Consider the following 24392-nt stretch of genomic DNA (forward strand, 5'->3'; position numbering starts at 1 on the left):
TGTACCAAAAATTAGTGGTGAAGGTATTTGCCAGATGCTATAGTAAATAAGTGCACAACTGTCTAACCTGCAGCATTTAAAATAAAAACAAGTTACTCTCTTTGCTTTACTCTACCAGAAATTGTTTCAGGGATGTGGTGAAGATATTTGCCGGGTGCTACAGTAAATAAGTGCACAACTGTCTAACCTGCAGCATTTAAAATACAAACAAGTTACTCTTTTTGCTTTACTTTATCAGGAATTGTTTCAAGGATGTGGTGAAGATACGAGGGCCGTTCAGAAAGTAACCTCCGGTTGATTCAAAAAAATACACCAAGTTAAATAAAAATATTTTAATATATACATCTTACAACTACATCTTTGCACTATTTTTCTACATAGTCTCCATAGCGATTGAGGCACTTATCGTATCTCTTCACAAGCTTTGAAATTCCTTCTACATAAAAATCACCCGTTTGTGCCTGGAGCCAGCCTGTGACCGCATCTTTGAGCTCTTCGTCGTCATCAAACCGCTGTGACCCGAGCCATTTCTTCAAATGCATGAAGAGGTGATAATCACTTGGCGCCAGGTCTGGGCTGTAAGGTGGATGGTTGATAACGTCCCACTTGAAGGACTCAAGAAGGGCCGTTGTTCTGCGAGCAGAGTGAGGACGGGCGTTATCGTGCAAAAAAACGATACCGGAAGTCAGCATACCACGGCGTTTGTTCTGTATAGCCCGTCGTAACTTTTTTATTGTTTCACAGTACACATCTTGATTAATGGTCATACCACGTTCCATGAATTCAACCAACAACACCCCTTTGGCATCCCAAAACACCGTTGCCATCAGTTTTCTGGCAGAAAAATCTTGCGAGGCTTTTCTTGGTTTGGTAAGCGAATTTGAATGTGCCCACATCTTTGATTGTTCTTTTGTCTCAGGGTTCACGTACTTAATCCAGGTTTCGTCACCGGTCACGATTCTGTTTAACAATGGTTCTCCTTCTTCCTCATAACGTGACAGAAAGTCTAATGCAGAGGCCATTCTTTGAGTTTTGTGGTGGTCGGTAAGAATTTTGGGCACCCATCGTGCACAGAACTTACGGTAACCCAATCTTGCTGTCACTATCTCGTACAAGAGAGTCTTAGAAATCTGTGGAAAACCAGTAGACAACTCCAACATTGAGAAACGTCGATTTTCACGAACTTTTGCATCAACTGTCTGAACGAGTTCGTCAGTCACCAATGATGGTCTACCACTCCTCTCTTCATCATGAACGTTTTCTCGTCCACTTTTAAATAAACGTACCCATTCACGGACAACTCCTTCACTCATAACTCTTGGTCCGTACACGGAACAAAGCTCACGATGAATAGCTGCTGCAGAATATCCTTTGGCTGTAAAAAACCTTATGACAGCACGCACTTCACATTTGGCGGGGTTTTCTATTGCAGCACACATTTCAAACTGCCACAAAAACTAAACTAGCGCAGGTACGACGTTCACTCGACCACGGCTTGATGCCGACTGACCTGTTGAGTGCATGAACGCACAGATGGCGTCGCTACTCCCCCCACAACCCGCACTGTGACCAATCGTAGGTTACTTTCTGAACCGCCCTCGTATTTGCCAGGTGCTACAGTAAATAAGAGCACAACTGTCTTACCTGCAGCATTTAAAATAGAAACAACTTACTCTTTTTGCTTTACTGTACCAAAAATTAGTGGTGAAGGTATTTGCCAGATGCTACAGTAAAAAAAGTTACTCTTTTTGCTTTACTTTACCAGAAATTGTTTCAATGATGTGGTGAAGATACTGGCCAGACACAACAATATAAGTGCATACACTTTTTTAACATTTCAGATTGGATTATATTACTCTTATTGTTTCATTGAAAAGACATTTGTACTGAATAATTTTTGTAAGAGGATATGGAATTTGGTAAATGAGGAATGAAAATGAACATTCACTTTAAAAAGATGTTTTTATTAATAAAATTCGTTATGTAAATAAGACACTACACAATTTGTTTTATTGTTTATCTTCTTCGCGCATCAATTTCTGCTGCTATTGATACAATAGCACCAGCCTTTGCAGCTCTGGAGTAGACAAATTACGTATCTCATCTGTTTCCATGCTTAATCTCCGACGTTTATGCACACTCTCACGCCCCGAAGCAGGCGATTGTGAAGGTATGACGACTTCGGGGCCCACGAGAGCCATATGGTCGGCTGGAACAATTAGTGGTAGCTGCAAAATTGACTCTTGTTCATACATGCAATCTGTGTCAGCTACCTCCGAATTCCTTGGTGAAGTGATGACAGAGGTGGAACCACCAGCTACTGCACAAGCTCCTAATGAAAATTAAAAAAAAAAAGTAATAGTAGTGTGTCAGGATTCAGTTTCTAGTTAGTAAATATACCAAACAAGTTTACGCAGAAATGTGGGAGAGGTTCGTCCAATTTCATGCATAGTACACTGTGATATTTTTACTGAAAAGTGGTGATATAGTAGACGAAATTTACCAAACATTGTTTCATTTTCACATGTTAAAAATACGTATTTGTCTGAATCACAATTTCAAAGCATTAAGCGCGTAATTAAAAAATCAGAAAGTGTGGGACTTACCAGAAACTCTGTGGATAGTTGGATTGCAGTCATCTCCGTCCAAAAACTTTAAAAATATCTGCTCCCAATCTTTCAGGGAAATCTTAATGTTTCCCGTCTTATTCACATCCGTTTTCGCCTTGATACGGGATTTCATGTTGTGCAGTTTCTTCATTATCTGCCCATCCATTATTTCTTTCCCGAAATTAACCATATAACGGTGTTGTATTTCTTTAATACAATCCGCTTTCTCTCTTCTTGCGGCCGGAGTTTGTGATTTACTGATGATTGCGGGGTAATCTTTAATAATGTTGACAAAGGCTAATTCTGAGTCTTCCATTTCGGCACAGAAATAACTTGAGAAAACTTTCGCTAACACAAAACACATGCACACGAAACAAACTGAGAACCAAAGATGTTTGATTTTAATCTCTTTGATGAGAACTTACTCAGTAAGGAGAGGAGGTAGAGAGAAAGGACTCCAGGGTCAGAGATTATGCTTCCTAGTTTTTATTCATACGAAACTGAGAACTTTCTTTGAGAATGTTCTTTTGCTCTGAGTATCAACTCTGGAGAATATTCTCGTCTTTATTCATACAACCCAATATTGCCAGTTTTCCATCCTGCATTTTCCATTATTAGATATGACTTCAACAACCGTTGTACATTCTTTGGAGAAGTTCATAGAAAAGATCTTTTTCTTTCTCCTCTGCTGCTTTGGTGGAATATGAGCATTAATTATACTTTAATTAAAAATCCCTTGTTAATCCTTGGTATCAAGAGTTTTGGACTTTTGTAACTAAACCAAATCATTAATTGTTTAAGCAGGCTGTATACAATGAATCCTGCATCCAGTTCATGTCTTTCGTCAGAACCACTTTAATGTAAATTTGCTTCTCATCTCTTCGAGCATCATAATTTTCAGTTTTCCATAAAGTTTAAGATATTATTATTATTAACTGTCAGACCATGCTTAGCTTTTCATACTTTATGGAAAAAAATATCATATGCTGGATGTTTGCTGTAAGAGAGAACAGCATTTTTTGAATGTTGCCTATCTATTCAATGTAATTTGATATTTCATCAACCACATGCAACAGAAATGAGTTTTACTTTTTAATGACTGGATTTATTTTCAGGAATATTTAACAGTTTTTGATTTTCTTTAGCATAATAGGATGTGTGTATAGTGTGTCCATTTTCTGTTACAATATAGGGGAAAACTAAAACAATGAAAGTGCACATTATAAATATTACCATAAACATTTACTTTTTTATGTGTACTATTACAACTAATATTATTTACACACACACCCTCAAAATAATTTTATTTCAGTATATATTTTTTGTCTGTGCACTATGTACATATTTATAACATTTTATCAATTATAGCCGTGTAGCTTCATTTTATGTTTTTTACAGTGTCTCACTGTTGTGGTAATATTTGTATGGTATCACATTTTAATGTTTTGGTTTTACCTGTCGCTCTTTTCCACAGCACATACAAGCGTTACATTCAAATATCTAGCATGACACGTTACCAGATTTTTCTTTCACGCTGAGACTATTCTGGTGTTGTCAATGGACTCTAGGTAATAATTTCTTATAAATTACATATGAAAATAATACTTTGGCTGTTCTTTTATTTATTAAGTACGAGAATATTGGTTTGGTAGTTTGTAATGCCTGTTAGTAATAATGATTATAGACGGATATCAATATGATTGATTTATGACAGATACCAGAATCATTGAAATGTTTGAAAATAAAGAAATAGTTTGAGGTATGTACATTGACTTTGATGAAGCTGGAAACTGTTCGCAAAGTTTTGTGACACTCTTTGAATTGCATTTCAATTTTCCTCTGATCTCTCTATCCTTTGCTTTCTTGATGACAACTTTAAAAAATAATAGAAAAGACTGGAGATTACAGTGTGCAGGAAGCAAGCTTTAAAAGTCCATCTACTGTAGAAACACTCTTAATAAGGGAAAAAAAAAAACTCCTATGATAAGTCGGTGCTAGTGTCAGAAAATTTCAGTAAAGCAATGAAGTGTGTTAAAACAAAATAAAAAAAAAACAGATTTTACATAATATAAAAAATATAGTGACTAGAAAACTGTACATTATATAAAACATTTTTCGTTCGAATTAATAACTAAAGGTAAGGTCTTTCCTCTTATAAACACTGACAAAAATTATGGAAAGACAACTTTTTCTAAATTTCCCTAGATATGAGGAGCGGGCAGAGGAGGAGCAGTTATCACCTAGATCAAGAGAATCCTGCCATTAGACAGGAGGAAATTGAACTTTGTTGTAATAAATTTAATTTGGCTAGGGAACTGTTGAATTCTTGTCATTCCTCTCTATTTTGTATGAGAGTAAACTAATTTTCACCATTTTGCGAAAATCTGTTTTTTATTTATTTCCCACCCTCCACATCTGATGTGTAAAGCTCTTCTGTAATTCATTTGTTACATTAAGATAACTCCCATGTTTAGTGCACAAGTGAATATATGTAGGTTGTAACTTACGTAGTGGCAGCAATGCTGTGGAGACACTATGCAATGGGATCTACTATTGTTGCTGATAGCACACATTGTTAACGTACCTACCTTACCTATGAGCAAATGGACTCCCTGTCCCACGTCACCAACGTGCACACAAGCAAGGGAAACACAGTCGCTTGTGAGCGAGCGGTCTAACGTAACGATGTCACTATGTTTTCGAAACAGGAACAACGGAGTTGGATCAAGATTGAATGTGCCAGAGGTTGTACAGTACAACAGTGTCATCAAGTTTTTTCAAGAGGCATACAGGGAATCAGGATTGCCGTACAGAACATTGGCACCTTGGGTAAAAGCCTTCAACGAAGGTCAAAAATTGTGGCAGACATGCATCAGGCAGGTCATTCTAGTGCCTCTGAAGAAGTAGTGCGTGCTGTCGCCACATTAGTGGACAGTGATCGACGCCATACGATTTGTGAGCTCACCCACGAAACCAGATTAGCGCATACGACTACTTCACATCCTGAAGGAACGCGTGAGCATGCAAAAAATTGCATCACGATGGGTTCCGCATGACTTGACAGAAATGCAGAAATAGATGCATTACGGCGCTGCTCAGACGCACTTGGAGCACTATGAGCATGAAGGAGAGGCTTTCTTATGCCATATCGTAACACTGGACGAGACATGAGCCACATCTTACAAGCCAAAACTGAAACACCAATCCAATCATCCGCTGCAAAAGTCGAAAATGGGTCAGAGCCCCGATATGGTGAAAAAGTTGTTATGGTGATTCCCGTGTACAACTGTGATGGTGTTATCCTAACGCATTACGCTCCTCCACGGCAGACAGTCAGTGCACAGTATTACTGTTCGTTTTAGGAGCATCACCTGTGACCAGTTTTGCAAAAGAAGCGGCGACACTTTCTGCGCAACCAATCCACCATTTTGCACGACAATATGTGGGCGCATACAGCACAAGCTGTGGCTGCTCTGTGCGCTCGATGGGACTGGGAAGTACTGTACCATCCACCATATTCCCTGGACTTAAGTCCTTGTGACTTGGATTTGATTCCATTGATGAAGGAACCACTTCGTGGCATTCGCTTCGAAACTGTTCCAGAGATTCGACAGGCAGTAGACCACTCCATTCGCACCATCAACAGTACAGGCTCTTCTAACGGTATACTATGCCTTTCACATCGCTGACAATGGGTTCAACACAACTCTGGTGGCATCTTTGAAGGACAGTAACAAGTGCAAACATGTAACTCTTTTGTATCGGTTGCCACTATTTAAGTTCTAACCCTCGCAATTGTTATGTTGTCAGGGGAGAAATCTGTTTATAGTTGAAACCGACAAAGTTTGTGCATTTGTTTTTATTATTTGTTTTTATTATAAGCTTTCTTTGAAACTCTGTCATAGTGAATCCGAAATTCAGTTGCAGAAAGGGTGGCGGGGAGGAGTGACACATCATAAACCTATTCAGAATTAATATAGCTCCACATGTAAGTTTCCCTGTGTAGGGATACAGAGAAAGAAGAACAATGCTTTTACTGGCTAAGAAAGATGATAATCATCAAGGCCAGAGAAGGTGGAAGAGTCTTCCTTTCTGATTGTGGAAACTACCATAAGTGTCAGCACAGTGCGGAAGACACAAGCTGTCAGCCTGGCTGTGAGTGAATATATTTACTGGCATGGTCAGGACAACTTGAAAAGCAGTAAAACTCTAACAGTAAATCTGTGATGTTGCAGGGAACAGGATACCACAACATTTGTTCTGAATTACAGCTACTGTGGAGAGTACAAAGAATTATTTTGACATTAGTGGTCATTGAACTGGGAAGCCAAAATCCAGTGGCAAAATGTGTGAAGTGACAGGTTGAGATACAGTGAAAGCCTCACTTGTGAAGAAAGGAATGAAACCAAAAATATGGAATACAAGGAGACTATTAAAAGAACTCAAACTTATTACATCCAGTAATAGTGGTGTGATTTAGGACTCTGTGAAAATCATTCACATGCAGATCATGTGCTGGCAGAGCCTGAGTATCTGGTTGATATTGTCATTTAGCAGCACGCTGTCTATGTTGAGGGCTTCTGAGCAGCCCATACATATTAGCTCTTCATAAAATTCATGGGTATCATGTGAATGTCTGGATTGGACATTTGTCGCCTACCCTGGTTGGTTCCCTTATTCCTCACTAAGATTTAATCAAGGGCTCTTCCTCCAGTTTTAGTAGAGCCACATTTTGCAACCTTTTGTAGTGTTCTGAAGAAGACATACATAGATACTACAGTTTCTATGGCTTTGCCCTAGTTCCATGTTTATTATCACAGATTTCCATTAATTGCTGGTTACGTTTCTTCTTACACCAATGTCTGGATAAATACTTAATATCCAAGGCAGTTTATAGAATATGAAAAAAAGAAGGGACATTAGTGAAGAAAAAACTGCATCCAGGAACAAAATTCATATGACATTTTGTCTGAGAAGCAAGAAAACAATAACTGAAGAAGGAAAAAAACAGCAAGAAATTTAAAGTAGGAACTAACAATACAAGCAGAGGAAGAGAGACATAGAATGTTTTCAGTATTTTACAGGGATGCACAGAAAATGTAAATAAGAGTAATGCTAAGAAGTCTCATAATGATGGAGGGAGGGGTGTGTTTCAAACTAGTAATATTTTGAAACTTGAACTGTGCTCCCATTTCTAAGTGAAACTGACAGGAAAGTGATTGGACTTGTGAAAATATTACTTACCGCAGTAACTGAATGTTGTTGTTGTTGTTGTTGTTGCTATTGTCTTCTAAGGTAATAATTTATGTTGATGTCAAAATAAGCATGGTAGTGTAACAGTTTTATTATTCAGTATAGTTTTTAATATTTGTTGCAACAGACTGACTTTTTATAGTCAAAAGACAATAATACCATTTTATTATTATTTATTGTGTAAAATATCATTGTTAAAATAGTGAAAATCTGCCAACAAAATTATGCTGCTCCTTTATTAGTTAGTAGCTGAACAAGTCCCGCTTCTCTTGGTCTTTATTGTCTTCTTTTTTAAGAGAGCATTCCAGATCACTCAAGAACTTTGCTGAAGTTTTGTCTTTGCAGAAGTGATGCATTTAATTCATTTTGTCAATGACAACATGTTTGTGTTTGTTGTGCTCTTTAGTGGTATTATAATGGAATTCTTTACATGCCCAACTGTAATCTCTGTTCTTTTGCTTTGCACTTCTTCTACATTTTTGTTTTGTTCAGGCACTTTCTATTGTTTTCTTTCATGAACTTCTCATTGTAACTCCGCTTAGTTCATTTTGTAATCTTGTTTCGTCAGCTGTTTCTGTCAGCTTGTTGAATGTCTCGCTTGTTCATCTTCTCTAATTTGGTCTCATTGTCCATCTGTTGATTTTTTCTCGGTATATTCATTCTCCTCTGTTTTGAAGTTAAATGTGCTTCTCATTCTGCTTCTGTTTCATTTCTGTGATCTTTTTATGTTTCTTCTTTACAGTTCACCACTAGCAAGATCTTGCCCCCTTTTGTGTCTCAGCTTCCTGCTAAATATTACTATTATTTAACACACTAAAATTCTGCTTAATACACTGTTCACTGCCTTCAGCAGTTTAAGTTCTTTAAAAAGTTTCACTTTTCCTTGATCCACTCTGATTTCCAAAAGTATTCTGAAGCATGTGTCTTGCAGTTTGCTTATATGTACCCTTGTGAGCTGAACGTATCCCCACGACAACATTATAATGGACCATTCGAGAATATTCTAGAATATTGTGGAAAATTCTAGAACATTGAACCTTCTGGAAAACATTCTGGAACACCCTACAACATTATCCAACATTCTGGAAGATTGTTGAACATTCTTTCTGGAATATTATAGAATATTCAGGAACATAGTCATAGCCACTTTAGTACTCGATTCTCAGCTGCTTCATCGACTTCTCATAAGATGTATATTGGTGCAATTCTCTCTTGTGACATCCATATCTTCAAGCCCAACCCCCACAGTTCAAAACTGAAACCTTCTTTATAGAAGGGGGATGGAGGGCTACCATACCTTATAACACCATGAAACTGCGAGGGTTGCGGAGCTATAACGGCATGCACAGACAAACAACGCTTACATTTCTTATCTGGGTGTATGTATTGGACAGTAATAGAGCTTATCTGTGTGTATAGAAAATTGCTTGAAATTTTCACATGAACTCCTGATCTGAATGTGTTTGAATGTTTTGAGTTTGGTACCAATCATCTAAAGCATCAGATTTCAGTACATCAGTCGCTTTAGCTGAAGTCCCTGCAGCACTGTATTGAGAAATTATGTTTTGTATTCTGTATTTTGAGTGTGTTCCTAAAAATTACTGTTTTGGTCCTTTACAGGTTGGTGTACAAATGGTTTTACTTTCTATACAAACTTAGCTATGCTCTCGGAATAATAGGATATGCCATTATGATGGCAACTTTCTTTGGCCTGAATATGGTTTTTGAAGTTAAACCTCATGTGTGGATGGATGTAGGATTAATTTTTGTCTTTTATGGCCTCTATTATGGAGTCTTGGGAAGAGATATTGCTGAAATATGTGCTGACAAAATGGCATCACATATTGGGGTAAGCGACTATAATGCTCATTGTTTTAGTACACATACATGCTTCCACGTACAGTAGAATGTCGATTATCCAGACTTGGCTCAGCTGAATGATACCTTAACGGAACTGTTGCTCAATTCCCACTTGCGTGTGCCACTCTATCCCTCTCCACTGCCACCATCTTGCACCCACCTGCCCACCGTCTCGCACCATGGTCTAAAACCAGTAATAGCAACCTTTTGCACTCCGTTACGATCACTTGTGTCAGCTTTGCCATGTAGAGTAAACTTATGATATAAAATACCTAAACATAAATATATTGTTCTTTCTGTGAGAGATTAATACTAGATTAATAAAAGGTCAGAGGAAGACTAATATGTAACAGTGTAATCTAATGAGGTCAAGTTTGGTGAGTCAACAATTACAGGTATAAAAAGACAAGAGCCAAGCATCACCAATTTTATATCTAAGCTTCATACTACTGATAGAGTGACAAGTCATAAAACTATGAAGTTCATCACAAACGCGGATCTAAATGGTGCTGTTTACAAGCTGTTTACACAATAAAGATTGCAAGGTGTACCTATCTCTGGTATCATTCTATGTGAAAAGGCAGTTTGGTTTAATGAAATTCATGGAGGGCCATTAGATTTTAAAGCAAGCACAGGCTGGTTAAAAAGCTGTAAGTTAAGATGTGGCATTCGCGAGCTTCAAATACAAAGAGATAAATTGAGTACTGATTCCTCAGGAGCATTTTTTTTTCCCCTCTCAAGATAAAACTAAGGGACGTATTGAGGAAAGAGGAGTTTGCTCTGAGAAATGTTTACAATGCTGATGAAACTGGGCTCAGTTGTAAAGCTTTGTCAAGAAAAACCCTTGCTTTACAGTGTGAATTAGCAGCACCTTGTCCTAAAATAAGCAAGGGTCATATTACTGCTTTAGCTTTTACTGAGGATACTGGTAGCCACTGATTGTCTAGGCTCATCATTGATAAAAGTAAGACACCATGTTGTTTCAGACATTTACTATGTTGTGATGCCTGTCGTTTATACCTCACAAAAGAGCATCTGTATAGATAGTATGATTTTCACAGAATAGTTTAGTTTTTATACCCTCTGTAAAAGCTCATCAGTTAAAGAACGGCAAAATAGAAAAAATGTTACTGCTCTTTGACAACACACAAACTCATCCAGAATGTAATATCTGAAACGAAAACTACGAGTTCATGAAAGTGACATTTCTTCCACCTAATGTAACCTCCTTATTACAGCCCATGGATCATGGTATTGTTGAGATTTTCAAATGGTATTGCAGCAAAGAATTATTACATGAGTTATTGTTAGAAAGAGAAGAGGAGAGAGAAGAGAGTGTTAAGAAAACATAAAAGTATTGATTGGAAAGGTACATCCTACATGATCGGAGCAGCAATGGATAGTATAAAGGAACATAATTTGAAGAAGGTTGAAATAAAATTTTTGGTATGATGAAAAGTTCTCAAAGTCTAATTGAAAATGACAAACAGTTTGATACGTCCAAAATGCTCAGGGTGCTAAAAGAACTAAATTGCCACATAAAGTAAACTTGCGATATAAAATACCTAAACATAAATGTATTGTTCTTTCTTTCATGTTGAAGACTGGATGAGTGCCAATGATTAAGGTCCGGTGTACAGATTCATCCAGGATAGCTGTACCAAATCATCCAGGAAAGCAAAATTCTAAATTTCGGCACTAATAAATATGATGCTGCCAGCATCTCATCAAGTAGTGGTCCCGAAAATGATGATGAAAGTATATTGGCTGCTTCTGAAGCATTTACGTGTTTAGATACTGCCCTGTGTTGGTTTGAATCCCAAGATGAAAGTGACCAGTACCAGATATTTGTCCTGAAAAAAAGGTGCTTGCTTGACATGCTGCTCATGAGTGGGTAGGTGTGCTTAGACAGACCAAAACTAATGATTTTTTTCGGTTAGTTTTATACATAGGTACTGAACATGAAAATGCATATGTATTACATGATTTTTGTTTACTAGGCTGTACTAAATAAATTCCTACTGTACATGCCTTTGTAATAATAAGAGAGATTCATATTGTTATAAATATACGAGTATGTAGTTTTTATTGGTAAATAAAAGTATACAGTTCCATTATCTGAAGAAACCACACGTCACCCAGTTAGTTGGGATAAATGACATTCTACTGTAGTTAAAACAATTTCAGTCGTTTTGAAAGTAGACTCATCTAACTGCTTTGTATGAGCTGTCAGTAGTATATAGTCTGGATTTTAAAATGTAGGCAAAAATGTAGACAGTATATTTAAAATTGATTCTCAATATAATAGTTTTCATTAGATCACTTTTTGGAGTCACTATTAAAAAGGAAGCAGTGCTGTTACTATAAAATGAATAATTGAGTCCACGCAGCAAGTTGCAGTCTGCAGATAGGAGGCTGTTTCTTTCTGTTAATTATTTCACTATGGCTTTATCAGTAACTATTCTCATAGTGTTGCTGTTCATTGCTATATCCCAGGAGTTTAACCCCAACAGCATCCATTGGACAAGAACTACCCAGCAGACACAGTCCTTCCTCCATTCTGTTTGGGATAGTAAAAGAAAGATGATGAATAAATAGAAATATTTCAGAATAGTTACTTACATATTTAACAGAAGTCATTGCATCATTTGTTAGGCAGACAATTGGTAAATGTTTGCTAGAAACAAGATACAGAGAAGTAATTTAAATTGGTGAGGGGAAGTGACTCAGCTCCTCTATGAAGCCCAGAGGACTACTTGATGCCATTTTATTTCTGGATTGCTTCTCTACTACATGATTGTTTCTGGAAACTTGAAATTTGATTTTTTTTTCTCTTATGTTACATTATCATTTTTGCCCTCATGGTGTCAGTTTTAGCAACTATTACGTACGTACATACATACCCTTCCTTCATTTGAACGTATTTTATGAATGATACGTCCATTATTTTGTATAAACCATACATATGAAATATTGTCATAGTCTTTTTGACCATCTCCAGTTGCCCAGGTATGGTAGCAATGTATTTGGATTTCCATCTTTGTCTATCCAAGTACAAATCTTCTGTCAACTTGATGCCATTCCACTCATCATTCTTCCAGACCCTGTTTCAGGTGAGTGACCCACCATCTCCTGGTCTCCTGTTTCTCTAGAGTGATCCACCATTTTCATCTCTGGCCTCTTTAGTCTCATGCCATCAGGATCCTTTTCTGGCCATTTTCTCACTATCCTTGTGTTTCAACCTCTTTACATGTCAGAACTATTTCAACCTTGATATTCCTATGCCTTCACATGGCATATGTGTTTGTTTGCAGATCTTTTCATTTCTGATTTTATTTTTATAGGAGGGGAGGGGCATTGACCTCCAGAACTTAATTTCTGCAACCTAGAGTCTATGATTGTCCTCTTCTGTTAAAGTGAAGGTTTCAAGACATATATAGTAATTGGTTGCAATAACAGACTGACAATTGGTTCGCTTGACTCGGAAGGGAATTTGGTTGTCCTGAACTTAGTGGTAAAAGTTAGCTCCTGTATGAATTTTATTGGTGATTTCCACGAAAGACTTTGTGTCTCAAGTTAAGATACTACAAAGGTTCTGAAAGTGGTCAGTATTTTCTAGCTTTTCTCCATCCAGATCAATAGTCACATATAATCCTTGTCTGCCAATTGGTATTGCAACTATCTCAGTATGGCTGATTTTTAGAGCAGATTTTGTCAATTTGTGGGTCCCCATGTTTAATTTCTGTTCCAATATGAAAAGATAAAGTATTGATTTCCTTATAAGCTTTATCTTTCAGTCTCTTCATTACTTTATCCAACAACAAATAGGACCAGTGGCAATGCACTGGCTTGTTGCTCTTCTTTACTCATAAAGCTGACAGAATAACATTCTGCTATCTGGAAGCAGCTAAGGGATAGGTTGTACAACAATTTTACTATGGAAATTAGATAGTCTGGTACATGCAATTGTACCAGACATTCCCATAATTTGTCTCTTCGGATGCTGTCAAAGGGCTTTCCTAAATCTAGTGAGACTAAGGTGATATATCTTCTTTTCTCAAAATAATTTTCTGTTATTATTCCAAAAGCATGAAATAGTAACATAACAGCATGAAATCATAAAATAAAAATTAAAAAAGTAATTAGGACTTTTTTAATGCTAAGAAATTGTAGCAACAGAACCAGTACAGAATAGCACTTAAGATATTTTAAGATAAACTCACTCTTTTCTTAGGAAGGAATTTGCTGCCAAGTTAGCTGTCATTTTAACCATAATATGCTGTAGATTGCTCAAACCAAAAATTGTGTCCAGGTGTTGGAAGGAAGCACAGGTCACACCTGTCTACAAGATGGGCAGCAGAAGTGATCCACAAAACTACTGCCCAGTTCATTGATGTCCATCGGTTGTAGAATCCTAGAACATATGAACTCAAATATAATGTGGTATCTCAAACAGATTGTCGTTGTCCATGTCAACCAACATGGAATCTGAAAACATCAGTCGTGCAGTGCCCGACTCTCACTTTTCTCATGTGACAACCTGAAAGCCATGGAGCAAGGCACACAGGTTGATGCTGAATTTTTCAACTTTCAGAAAGCATTTCACTCAGCATGATAACAAGGAGTATCAAACAAAATTTCTAACTGGATTGAGCTTTCCTTGGAATGACAAGGAGTCAACAGAAGTAGAGGTAGCTTTAGGCATGTTCCAGGGAAGTGTGTTGGGACTCTTGATGTGCATGTTATATATTAATGACCTGCAGACGATATTAATAGTAACCTCAAACCTTCTACTGGTGATCCAGTTATCTCTAATGAAGTATTAGGTTGGTGGCCAAGTTCTTAGCATTTTTCCACAAGTTTAATAAACACAACAGACACACATAACAGAGACTTCAGTCATCAATAAAGTATTATCCCTCATGATTTACAACAGTCTGTCAATGCTGGGATAGCTATTTGATTCAGAAAATGTAGAAATCATGGGGTTTTGAGGTGAGGAACTCATCAAGCCATGTTCAGAGAGCATTTTCGCCAGGAAAGGAAATTCCTTGAAGGATGTTTGAAAGAGAGCGGAATGGATGAAAATCTGAGGGCACAAGATCAGGTGAATGTGGAATGATATCCCAACCCAGCTCCTGTATAGTGCCCTTTGTGAGTCTAGCGGAATGTGGGCAGGTGTTATTGTTCAGTAGCATCACCTAATGCAGTCTTCCTGGTCAGTGTTCTTGGATTGTGTCTGCAAGAAGTCTTAGTCGGTGACAATAAATGTCAGCAGTGATGGATACACCTTGGGGAAGCAGTTCACAGTACGCCACACCTTCACTATACCACTAGATGCATAACATTATCTTTGGTGGATGTTCACAGGTCTTAGTACAGGGAGTTGCTGCTTTGTTTGGACTCAACCACTCATTTATTTTTGTTACGTTAGCACCATTTCCCTTCACCAGTAACAAAACAAGGTACGAATAGCCGATGTTGTTCACAAGCCTGTTGATGATGAGCAAGCAGAGATGGGCATATGATCATTTGCTGATAATTGTGATTTTGTCCTAGAGCATGTGGTACCCATACATCTGATTTTTGAACCTTCCCCATTGCATGCAAATCTTACACAATGGTGAAATGATCACAGTTCAACACATTTTTCTCTTCTCGAGTACACTGACTTGAATCATTGTGAATTAATGCGTATAAACTATCTTCATCAAACCCCGAAGGTCTTTCTGAACATGGAGAGTCACTAATGTCAAAACAATCACCCTTAAAATGAGAAAGCCATTTTCCTGCCGTGCTCTGTCCAAAGGCATTATTCCCATACAGGGCGCAAATGTTTCCTGCTGCCTCTGGCAATGTCATCCCTCTATTGACCTTCCTTTTCTAGCACTCATAGCGCCACTCACTATTTTTGTATGACAATATCTATACTCAAATAACAGTAAACAACAAATAAAAAATGACAGTTGATAAGTAAACCCCTAGCAACCAGAATACCAACAAGCAGAACAATAACAGTACACCCTTACGCACTGACCTAATACTATCAAAGCTGCATCAATATAAAGTGACATGATGATAAGATTTCATAGTAGAACAAAGACTAACAACTTGCCAAATGATCAGAAATGTAAAAATTTTGTTCTTCACAAAATGAAACAAACATAGTACCCCATGACCAAAACGTCATTGAGGCATAATTGAGATTGGCCAACTCATACAAATATCTGCATGTAACTATTTGTAGGGACATGAAATGGAATGATCACACAAGATCAGCTGTAGGTAAATCAGGGTGTAAGTGCCTCTCATAATGTATTGTTTCTATTATTGTATGACAGCATTTCTTATACCTGTACCTGTACGTGGTGCATTAAAATGCTGCATTTATATATTTACTGATGTGCAACCAGAGCAACACCTAGTTTATATCAGTCACCCACCTTTTGACAGTATGTAGGCTGCAACAATTCACTGTCAACACTGCAACAGATTGTAACTCAAAGTGTTGGCTACTTAGCCAGCAAGGTAGGTCCTGCAATGAAAATAACTAATTGCTCTTTATGGTTGATAACTGTTGATCATACGTGTGTAGCCAGAACTACTTCTTGATTGTTGATTATTGTACGAGTAAGTTCTAAATACTTTTATGACATACTACTGCAACGAAGTTTATAAATGTTGATGTTGTATTGTTGGTGAACACACTTACACACAAGGAGCACAGATCACTTTAGCACTCTTACTGAAGTTTCTATGTGATACAGTCACAAATACCTTGATAATAATTCATGTTCGCATGTACGTAACACTGTCAGCTAATAACACTTTCCATTCTTTAGCGAATACAATGTGCCTCTACAAAAATACTTTCATCTGATTCTTCTCAATATTGAAACCACATTACAATAAACATTAGTAGAGCTGTTACCACTTTCTGTATAATCCAATTTATTTTATGATACAAATACTGTTGAGTTACATGTGTTACAATTCATTCCGATTGTTTCTTGTCCATACTGGTGACTGTGACCAACTGTGGCAGTAGTGCCTTAAATCAAATTACAAGTGCAGGTGTGCTAAATAAATGTACAAATATAGCATGAGGTGGGATGACAGTTTGCTGATATGGGTCAGCTATATACAGGGAAAATACGGTCAATCTACAAAGGAAATTGCTTACAAAACATTTGGATGTCCCAGCTTTTAAAATTGCCAGACATATTGAACATGTTCAAAAAAGAGCAGCATGAATAATTGTTAGACTTGGGGGGGGGGGGGGGGAAGTGTTACGGAAATGCTGAAAAACCTGAATAGACCATTGCTTGAAGAAAGCTGCCAATTTTCCTGTAAAAGCCTTCTCCCAAAATTCAAGAACTAGTCTAGGAATAACCCCCTCCCCCCATGTATCACTCCCACAGGAAGAATTTAGCAATATTATGAAAAGGAAAGTTGCCAGTTGCCACTGCGAAGACGCAGAGTCGCAGATATGCACAACAAAAAGACTGTCACAAATAAAGCTTTTGGCCAGTAAGGCTTTCGTCAAAAATAGACCACACACACACACACACACACGTAAACGTAAACACAACTCACACTCAGATGACTGCAGTCTCAGGCAACTGATGCCACACTGCAAAGGGAGACAATTTTAGGTCAGATACTGTACACACAAAGGGCTTTAAGCAGTCGTTCTTACTACACTCCATATGTGAAGAAACTTTTTAACGTGTGATACAATGCTAAGTACTCTCTGCCATGCATGAAAAGTGGTTTCAGTATTTTCACGTCGGTACATAAATTAAGCATTCTGATATGAAATGGTACAGAGATATATATATGTAATTTCTTTCTACTGATGCTATCTCAGTAACTAGAATAAATGAGCATTGCACTGATAAAAAATATAAAAATCATTATTGGTTTAATTATGAATGTTTCTTACTGTTTCAGCAACTATCTTACCATTGTAACTGTAAATTTTCAAAGTATTTGTAAGAAAACTCTTGAACAAACTGCTTTCCAGGAAAGTTGTGCGCTCAGAATTATTCTCAGAACCGGGAGCTGGCTGAAACGAAGTAGAAAACTCCAGAATATTTAGTGAGACATGGAACATATGACAGAAAGGCATATTAAGTGTCATAGTTGGGGGAGTGTTTATTGCTGTCAACAAAAATATTGTGTCTATCGAGGTCGAAATTGAGTCTCTCTGTGAAATCTGGACACAAATAGCAGAACTAGGTGGACTCAAGTTAATTATCGGATGGTTGTACCGACCACCTGATTCCACTGTAACAGATGTAGAATCATTCAAGGGAAGTCAACACTCAGATGCACAGACATACCCAGATCGTGCCGTATTAGTTGGAGGCGACTTTAATCGAACGAGTATAGACTGGGCCTTCTGTGGATTCACTGCAGGTGGTACGGACAGTCTTATGAAGTACTTTTGAACACACTTTCCAAAAACTGCCTTGAACAACTAGTTAGACAAACGACACACAGCAGAAAATTTTTAGGCCTAGTAGCTACAAACAGGCCTGACGTTATTAACAGTGTTAGTATAGAGACACTGATTACTGATCACGATGTCATCATAGTGACTATGGTTACCAAAGTTAATAAATCCATCAGGAAGACAGGAGAGTATTTATGCTAAAAAAAAGAAAAAGCAAGTAAGTAGTTTTTAGCATCTTATTTAGACAATGGATGGGCTTAGCTTCAATGTGACGACCATAGAGGAATTACAGACAAAGTTTAAACTAATTGTAAATCACACTCTGGAGACGTGTGTTCCAAGTAAGTACAGTAAGGATAGAAAGAATCGTGTGTGGTTTAATAGTCAGAAAATGCTATTTTTTTAAGAAAGCACAAATATTGACAGACAAAAGTTGTCAAAACTCATGTGTCCTTCAGAAGATCAATACACGAAGCATACACCAGCTTCCACCATCATACCTTAGCAAGAGATCTTGCAGAGAATCTGAGAAAATTCTGGTCATGGGTAAAATCAGTAAGAAAGCTGAAACCTTCTGTCCAGTCACTCATCGACCAGTCTAGGGTGAGAATAGAAGACACCAAAAGGAAAGATGAAGTTTTAAATTTCACCTTTAAAAAATCGTTCGAGCAAGAGGATAATACAATCATGTGACTGTCATACAGATTCCCGCAATGCGACATAGAAATAGGCATCCATGGCATAGAGAAACAACTGAAAGAGTTGAAAACAAGTAAGTAGCCAGGTCCAGATGGAATCTCAGTTCTGTTGTACAGAGAGTACTCTGTGGCATTGGCCCCTTACTTTGCATCCATTTATTATGAATCTCTCACCCAATGAAAAGACCCAACTGATTGGAAAAAAATGCAGCTGACTCTTGTGTATAAGAAGGGTAAAGAAAGAAATTGGCCAACATAATTACAAACTAATGTCCTTAACATCGGTTTGCTGCAGAATTCTTGAACACATTGAGTTCTGATGTAATAAATTTTCTTGAGAGAGTATAATGTTATGCCATTTCAGTATCTGCTGAAGCGTAAAAGAATTTGTTGCTGTTTGTGACAACAGCTAATACTACAAGTAGTTCATCAGGCAGAAGATTTTTATTTTTTATTTTATTTACACATCAAGTTCCATAGGATCAAATTGAGGAGCAAATCTCCAAGGTAATGGAACATGTCGGTACATGAAATTACAACATAAAAGTAATAACAGATAAAAATGAAATGTTTAGGAACTGGAAAAAAGTCAATCCATAAGTTTAAGTAAATGCAATCAACAATACAAAAAGAATCAGGTTAATTTTTCAAGGAACTCCTCAGCAGGATAGGAGGAGTGACCTATGAGGAAGCTCTTCAGTTTCAATTTGAAATCATGTGGATTACTGCTAAGATTTTTGTATTTGAGCGGTAGCTTATTGAAAATGGGTGCAGCAGTATCCTGCACACCTTTCTGTGCAAGAGTTATGGAAGTCTGTTCCAAATGCAGGTTTGATTTCTGCCGAGTATTAACTGAGTGAAAGCTGCTTCTACTTGGGAATAAGCTAATATTGTTAACAAGAAATGACAGTGAGGAATATCAATATTTAGGGGCCAATGTCAAAATATCCAGACTTGTGAATAGGGGTCGACAAGAGATTCATGAACTTGCACCACTTATTGTCCGAACCACCCATTTCTGAGCCAAAAATATCCTTTTAGAATGGGAGGAGCTACCACAAAATATAATACCATATGACATAAGTGGTGAAAATAACCAAAGTAGACTAATTTTTGTGTCAAACGATCACTCACTTCAGATACAATTCAAATAGTAAAAATGGCAGCATTAAGTCTTTGAACAAGGCCCTCGATGTGGGCTTTCCACATTTTACCATCCATCTGAACACCTAGAAATTTGAACTGCTCAGTTTCACTAATCATATACCCATTCTGTGAAAGCAAAACGTCAGGTTTTGTTGAATCGTGTGTTAGAAACCGTAAAAACTGAGTCCTACTGTGATTTAGTGTTAGTTTATTTTCTACAAGCCATGAACGTAGGTCATGAACTGCACTATTTGAAATCCGACCATTGTTGCACACAACATCCTTTACGACCAAGCTAGTGTCATCAGCGAACAGAAATATTTTAGAATTGCCTGTAATACTACAGGGCAAATCATTTATATAAGTAAGAAACAGGAGGGGCCCCAACACTGATTCCTGTGGCACCCCCCACTTGACTGTACCCCACATCACAGCCATTCTCAGCATTGTGAATAATGACCTTTTGCTGTCTGTTGCTAAAGTAAGAGGTGAACCAGTTGTGAGCTACTCCCCTATTCTGTAATGGTCCAACTTCTAGAACAATATTTTGTTATCAACACAATCAAACACAGTAGTTAAATCAAAAAATATGCCTAGCATTCAAAACTTTTTCCCCCATCCAGTACCTTACAGAGAAAAGAAAATACAGCATTTTCAGTTGTGAAATGACTTCTAAAGCTGAACTGTACATTTGGTAGCAAATTGTGTGATATAAAATGATCAATTATCCTTACATACCCAGTCTTTTCAATAACTAAAAGCAAACACTGATGCCATAGAAATAGGTCAGGAAACTGACCATTCCTAAAGGAAAAATTACAAATATGGCTAATACAAATATGGCTAATACAAATACAGGGCTAACATGTGCAGCACAGTACTTTAATATTCTGCTAGGCACTCCATCATATCCATGAGTGTCCTTAGACTTCAGTGATTTGATTATTGGCTCAATCTCCCCTTTGCCTGTATCACAGAGGAGTATTTCAGACATCAGTCTTGGAAAGGCATTTGCCAAGAAAGTTATATGAATTCCTGTAAAAACTAAATTTTTGTTTAATTCACCAGCAATGCTCAGGAAATGATTGTTAAATACTGTACATATATCTGATTTATCAGTAACAGAAATATTTTTACTGCGAACTGACTTTATATCGTCAACCTTGTGCTGCTGACCAGACACTTCCTTCACAACTGACCCTGTGGTTTTAATTTTATCCTGTGAATTAGCTATTCTATTTGCATACCACACACTCTTTGCCTTCCTAATAACATTTTTAAGCACCTTACAATACCGTTTGTAATAGACTACTGTAGCTTGATTGTCACTACTTCTAACATTTTGATATAATTCCCACTTTGTTCTACATGATACCCTTATCCCACTAGTCAGCCACCCGGGCTGCCTATTATTGCTAGTACCCTGTTTAGAATATTGTAATGGAAAGCAACTCTCAAAGAGCACGAGGAAAGCATTATATTTATCATCTTTGTTATCGGCACTATAAACAACCTGCTACTCTTCTTCCTTGACAAGGTTTAAAAAACACTCTATTGCTGTTGAGATTTACTTTCCTACATAGTTTGTAATAATATGTGACATTTGTTCGACTACAAAAGCCTTTTAGTGTTAAAATTTGTGCATCATGGTCTGGAACGCCATTCACCCTTTTACTAACAGAACGCCCATCTAGTAATGAAGAATGAATGAAAGTAATGTTTATGGCTGTGCTAGTCGTCCCCTGCACCCTAGTTGGAAAAAACACAATCTGCATCAGATATAGGAATTAAGGAGATCTACCAACATTCTTTTTCTTGCACCATCATATACAAAATTTATATTGAAGTCACACCAGATTACTAATTTCTGGTACTTCCTACAAAGTGAATCAAGAACCGTCGCTAGCTTGAGCAGAAATGCTCTGAACTCAGAGTTATGGGACATTTAAACAACAACAATTAGAAGTTTAGTTTTACTAAATTCAACTGCCCCTGCCCAACATTCAAATATCTGTTCAGCACAGTTTCGTGATACGACTATCGACTCAAATGGAATACTGTTTTTTACGTACATAGCCACTCTCCCACCCCACAAGGAACTCCTTGGAAAACAGCCAGCTAAACTGTATCCTGGTAAAGGAAGCCTCTGAATTTTCAAATTATTTAAGTGGTGCTCCGATAATCTATAAGCAATTCACTAATTTTATCTCTATCCAGCTGCAGGTGGTGGCACATGTCGGCACTAATGACGTGTGTCGCTTTGGATCTGAGGAAATTCTCTCTGGATTCCAGCGGCTATCTGATTTGGTGAAGGCTGCCGGTCATGCTTACGAGATGAAGGCAGAGCTCACCATCTGCAGCATCATTGACAGAACCGACTGCGGACCTTTGGTGCAGAGCCGGGTGGAGGGTCTGAATCAGAGGCTCAGACGGTTTTGCGACCATGTTGGCTGCAGATTCCTTGACTTGCGCCATAGGGTGATGGGGTTTCGGGTTCCGCTGAATAGGTCAGGAGTTCACTATACTCAGCTGGCGGCTACACCGGTAGCGGAGGCTGTGTGGCGTGGACTGGGCGGCTTTTTAGGTTAGAAGGCCTCGGGAAAGTACGGGGTGGGCTGCAATCTCAAAGGGTGCATGGCAAATACAGGACGTGCTTGGATCAAGGAACAGTCGGAATTGTAGTTGTAAATTGTTGTAGTTGTGCTGGGAAAGTCCCTGAGCTTCAAGCGCTAATAGAAAGCACAGAAGCTGAAATCGTTATAGGTACAGAAAGCTGGCTAAAGCCTGAAATCAGTTCTGCAGAAATTGTTACGAAGTCTCAGATGGTGCTCAGGAAAGATAGATTAGGCAGAATTGGTGGTGGAGTGTTTATGTCTGTCAGTAGTGGTTTATCTTGTAGTGAAATCGAAGTAGATACTCCGTGCGAATTGGTATGGGTGAAGGTTACACTTAACAGCCGAACTAAGTTAATAATTGGCTCCTTCTAGCGACCCCCAGACTCCAATGATATAGTTGCTGAACAGTTCAGAGAAAATTTGAGTCTCGTAACAAATAAATATCCCACTCATACGGCTATAGTTGGTGGGAACTTCAACCTTCCCTCGATATGTTGGCAAAAATACTTGTTCAAAACCGGTGGTTGGCAGAAAACATCTTCTGAGATTGTCCTAAATGCTTTCTCCGAAAATTATTTCGAGCAGTTAGTCCACGAACCCACTCGAATTTTAAATGGTTGCGAAAACACACTTGACCTCTTAGCCACAAACAATCCAGAGCTAATAGAGAGCATCATGACTGATACAGGGATTAGTGATAACAAGGTCGTTGTAGCTAGGCTCAATACCATTTCTTCCAAATCCACCAGAAACAAACGCAAAATAATTTTATTTAAAAAAGCGGATAAAGTGTCACTAGAAGCCTTCCTAAGAGACAATCTCCATTCCTTCCGAACTGGCTATGCAAATGTAGACGAGATGTGGCTCAAATTCAAAGACATAGTAGCAACAGCAATTGAGATATTCATACCTCATAAATTGGTAAGAGATGGAACTGATCCCCCATGGTACACAAAACAGGTCCGAACGCTGTTGCAGAGGCAACCGAAAAAGCATGCGAAGTTCAGAAGAACGCGAAATCCCGAAGATTGGCTAAAATTTACAGATGCGCGAAATTTGGCACGGACTTCAATGCAAGATGCCTTTAATAGGTTCCACAATGAAACATTGTCTCGAAATTTGGTAGAAAATCTGAAGAAATTCTGATCGTATGTAAAGTACACAAGCGGCAAGACGCAGTCAATACCCTCGCTGCGCAGTGCTGATGGTACTGTTACAAACGACTGTGCCGCTAAAGTGGAGTTATTGAACGCAGTTTTCTGAAATTCTTTCACCAGGGAAGACGAATGGAATATTCCAGAATTTGAAACACGAACCGCTGCTAGCATGAGTTTCTTAGAAGTAGATACCTTAGGGGTTGCGAAGCAACTCAAATCGCTTGATACGGGCAAGTCTTCAGGTCCAGATTGTATACCGATTAGGTTCCTTTCAGATTATGCTGATACAATAGCTCCTTTTTTAGCAATCATTTACAACCGCTCGCTCACCGATAGATCTGTACCTACAGATTCAAAAACTGCGCAGGTCGCACCATTGTTTAAGAAGGGTAGTAGGAGTAATCCGTCGAACTACAGACCTATATCATTGACATCGGTTTGCAGTAGGGTTTTGGAGCATATACTGTATTCAAACCTTATGAATCACCTCGAAGGGAACGATCTATTGATACGTAATCAGCATGGTTTCACAAAACATCTTCTTTTGCAACGGAGCTAGCTTTTTATTCGCACGAAGTAATGGCCACTATCAACAG

The 24392-nt window shown here is 38.0% G+C and overlaps 1 protein-coding gene across 1 annotated transcript in view; it reads left to right on the forward strand.

Moving 5' to 3' along the window:
* The window catches only part of LOC126199171 (RING finger protein 121), a 108859-nt gene that overhangs the window by 38528 nt on the left and 45939 nt on the right, over positions 1-24392 (forward strand). Inside the window, exon 5 of the mRNA XM_049935930.1 lies at positions 9483-9711. Coding sequence (XP_049791887.1) covers positions 9483-9711 — 229 coding nt within the window. The remainder of the gene's footprint in view (positions 1-9482; positions 9712-24392) is intronic.

The sequence above is a fragment of the Schistocerca nitens genome, chromosome 8 (assembly GCF_023898315.1).
Source record: "Schistocerca nitens isolate TAMUIC-IGC-003100 chromosome 8, iqSchNite1.1, whole genome shotgun sequence".
NCBI lineage: Eukaryota > Metazoa > Arthropoda > Insecta > Orthoptera > Acrididae > Schistocerca > Schistocerca nitens.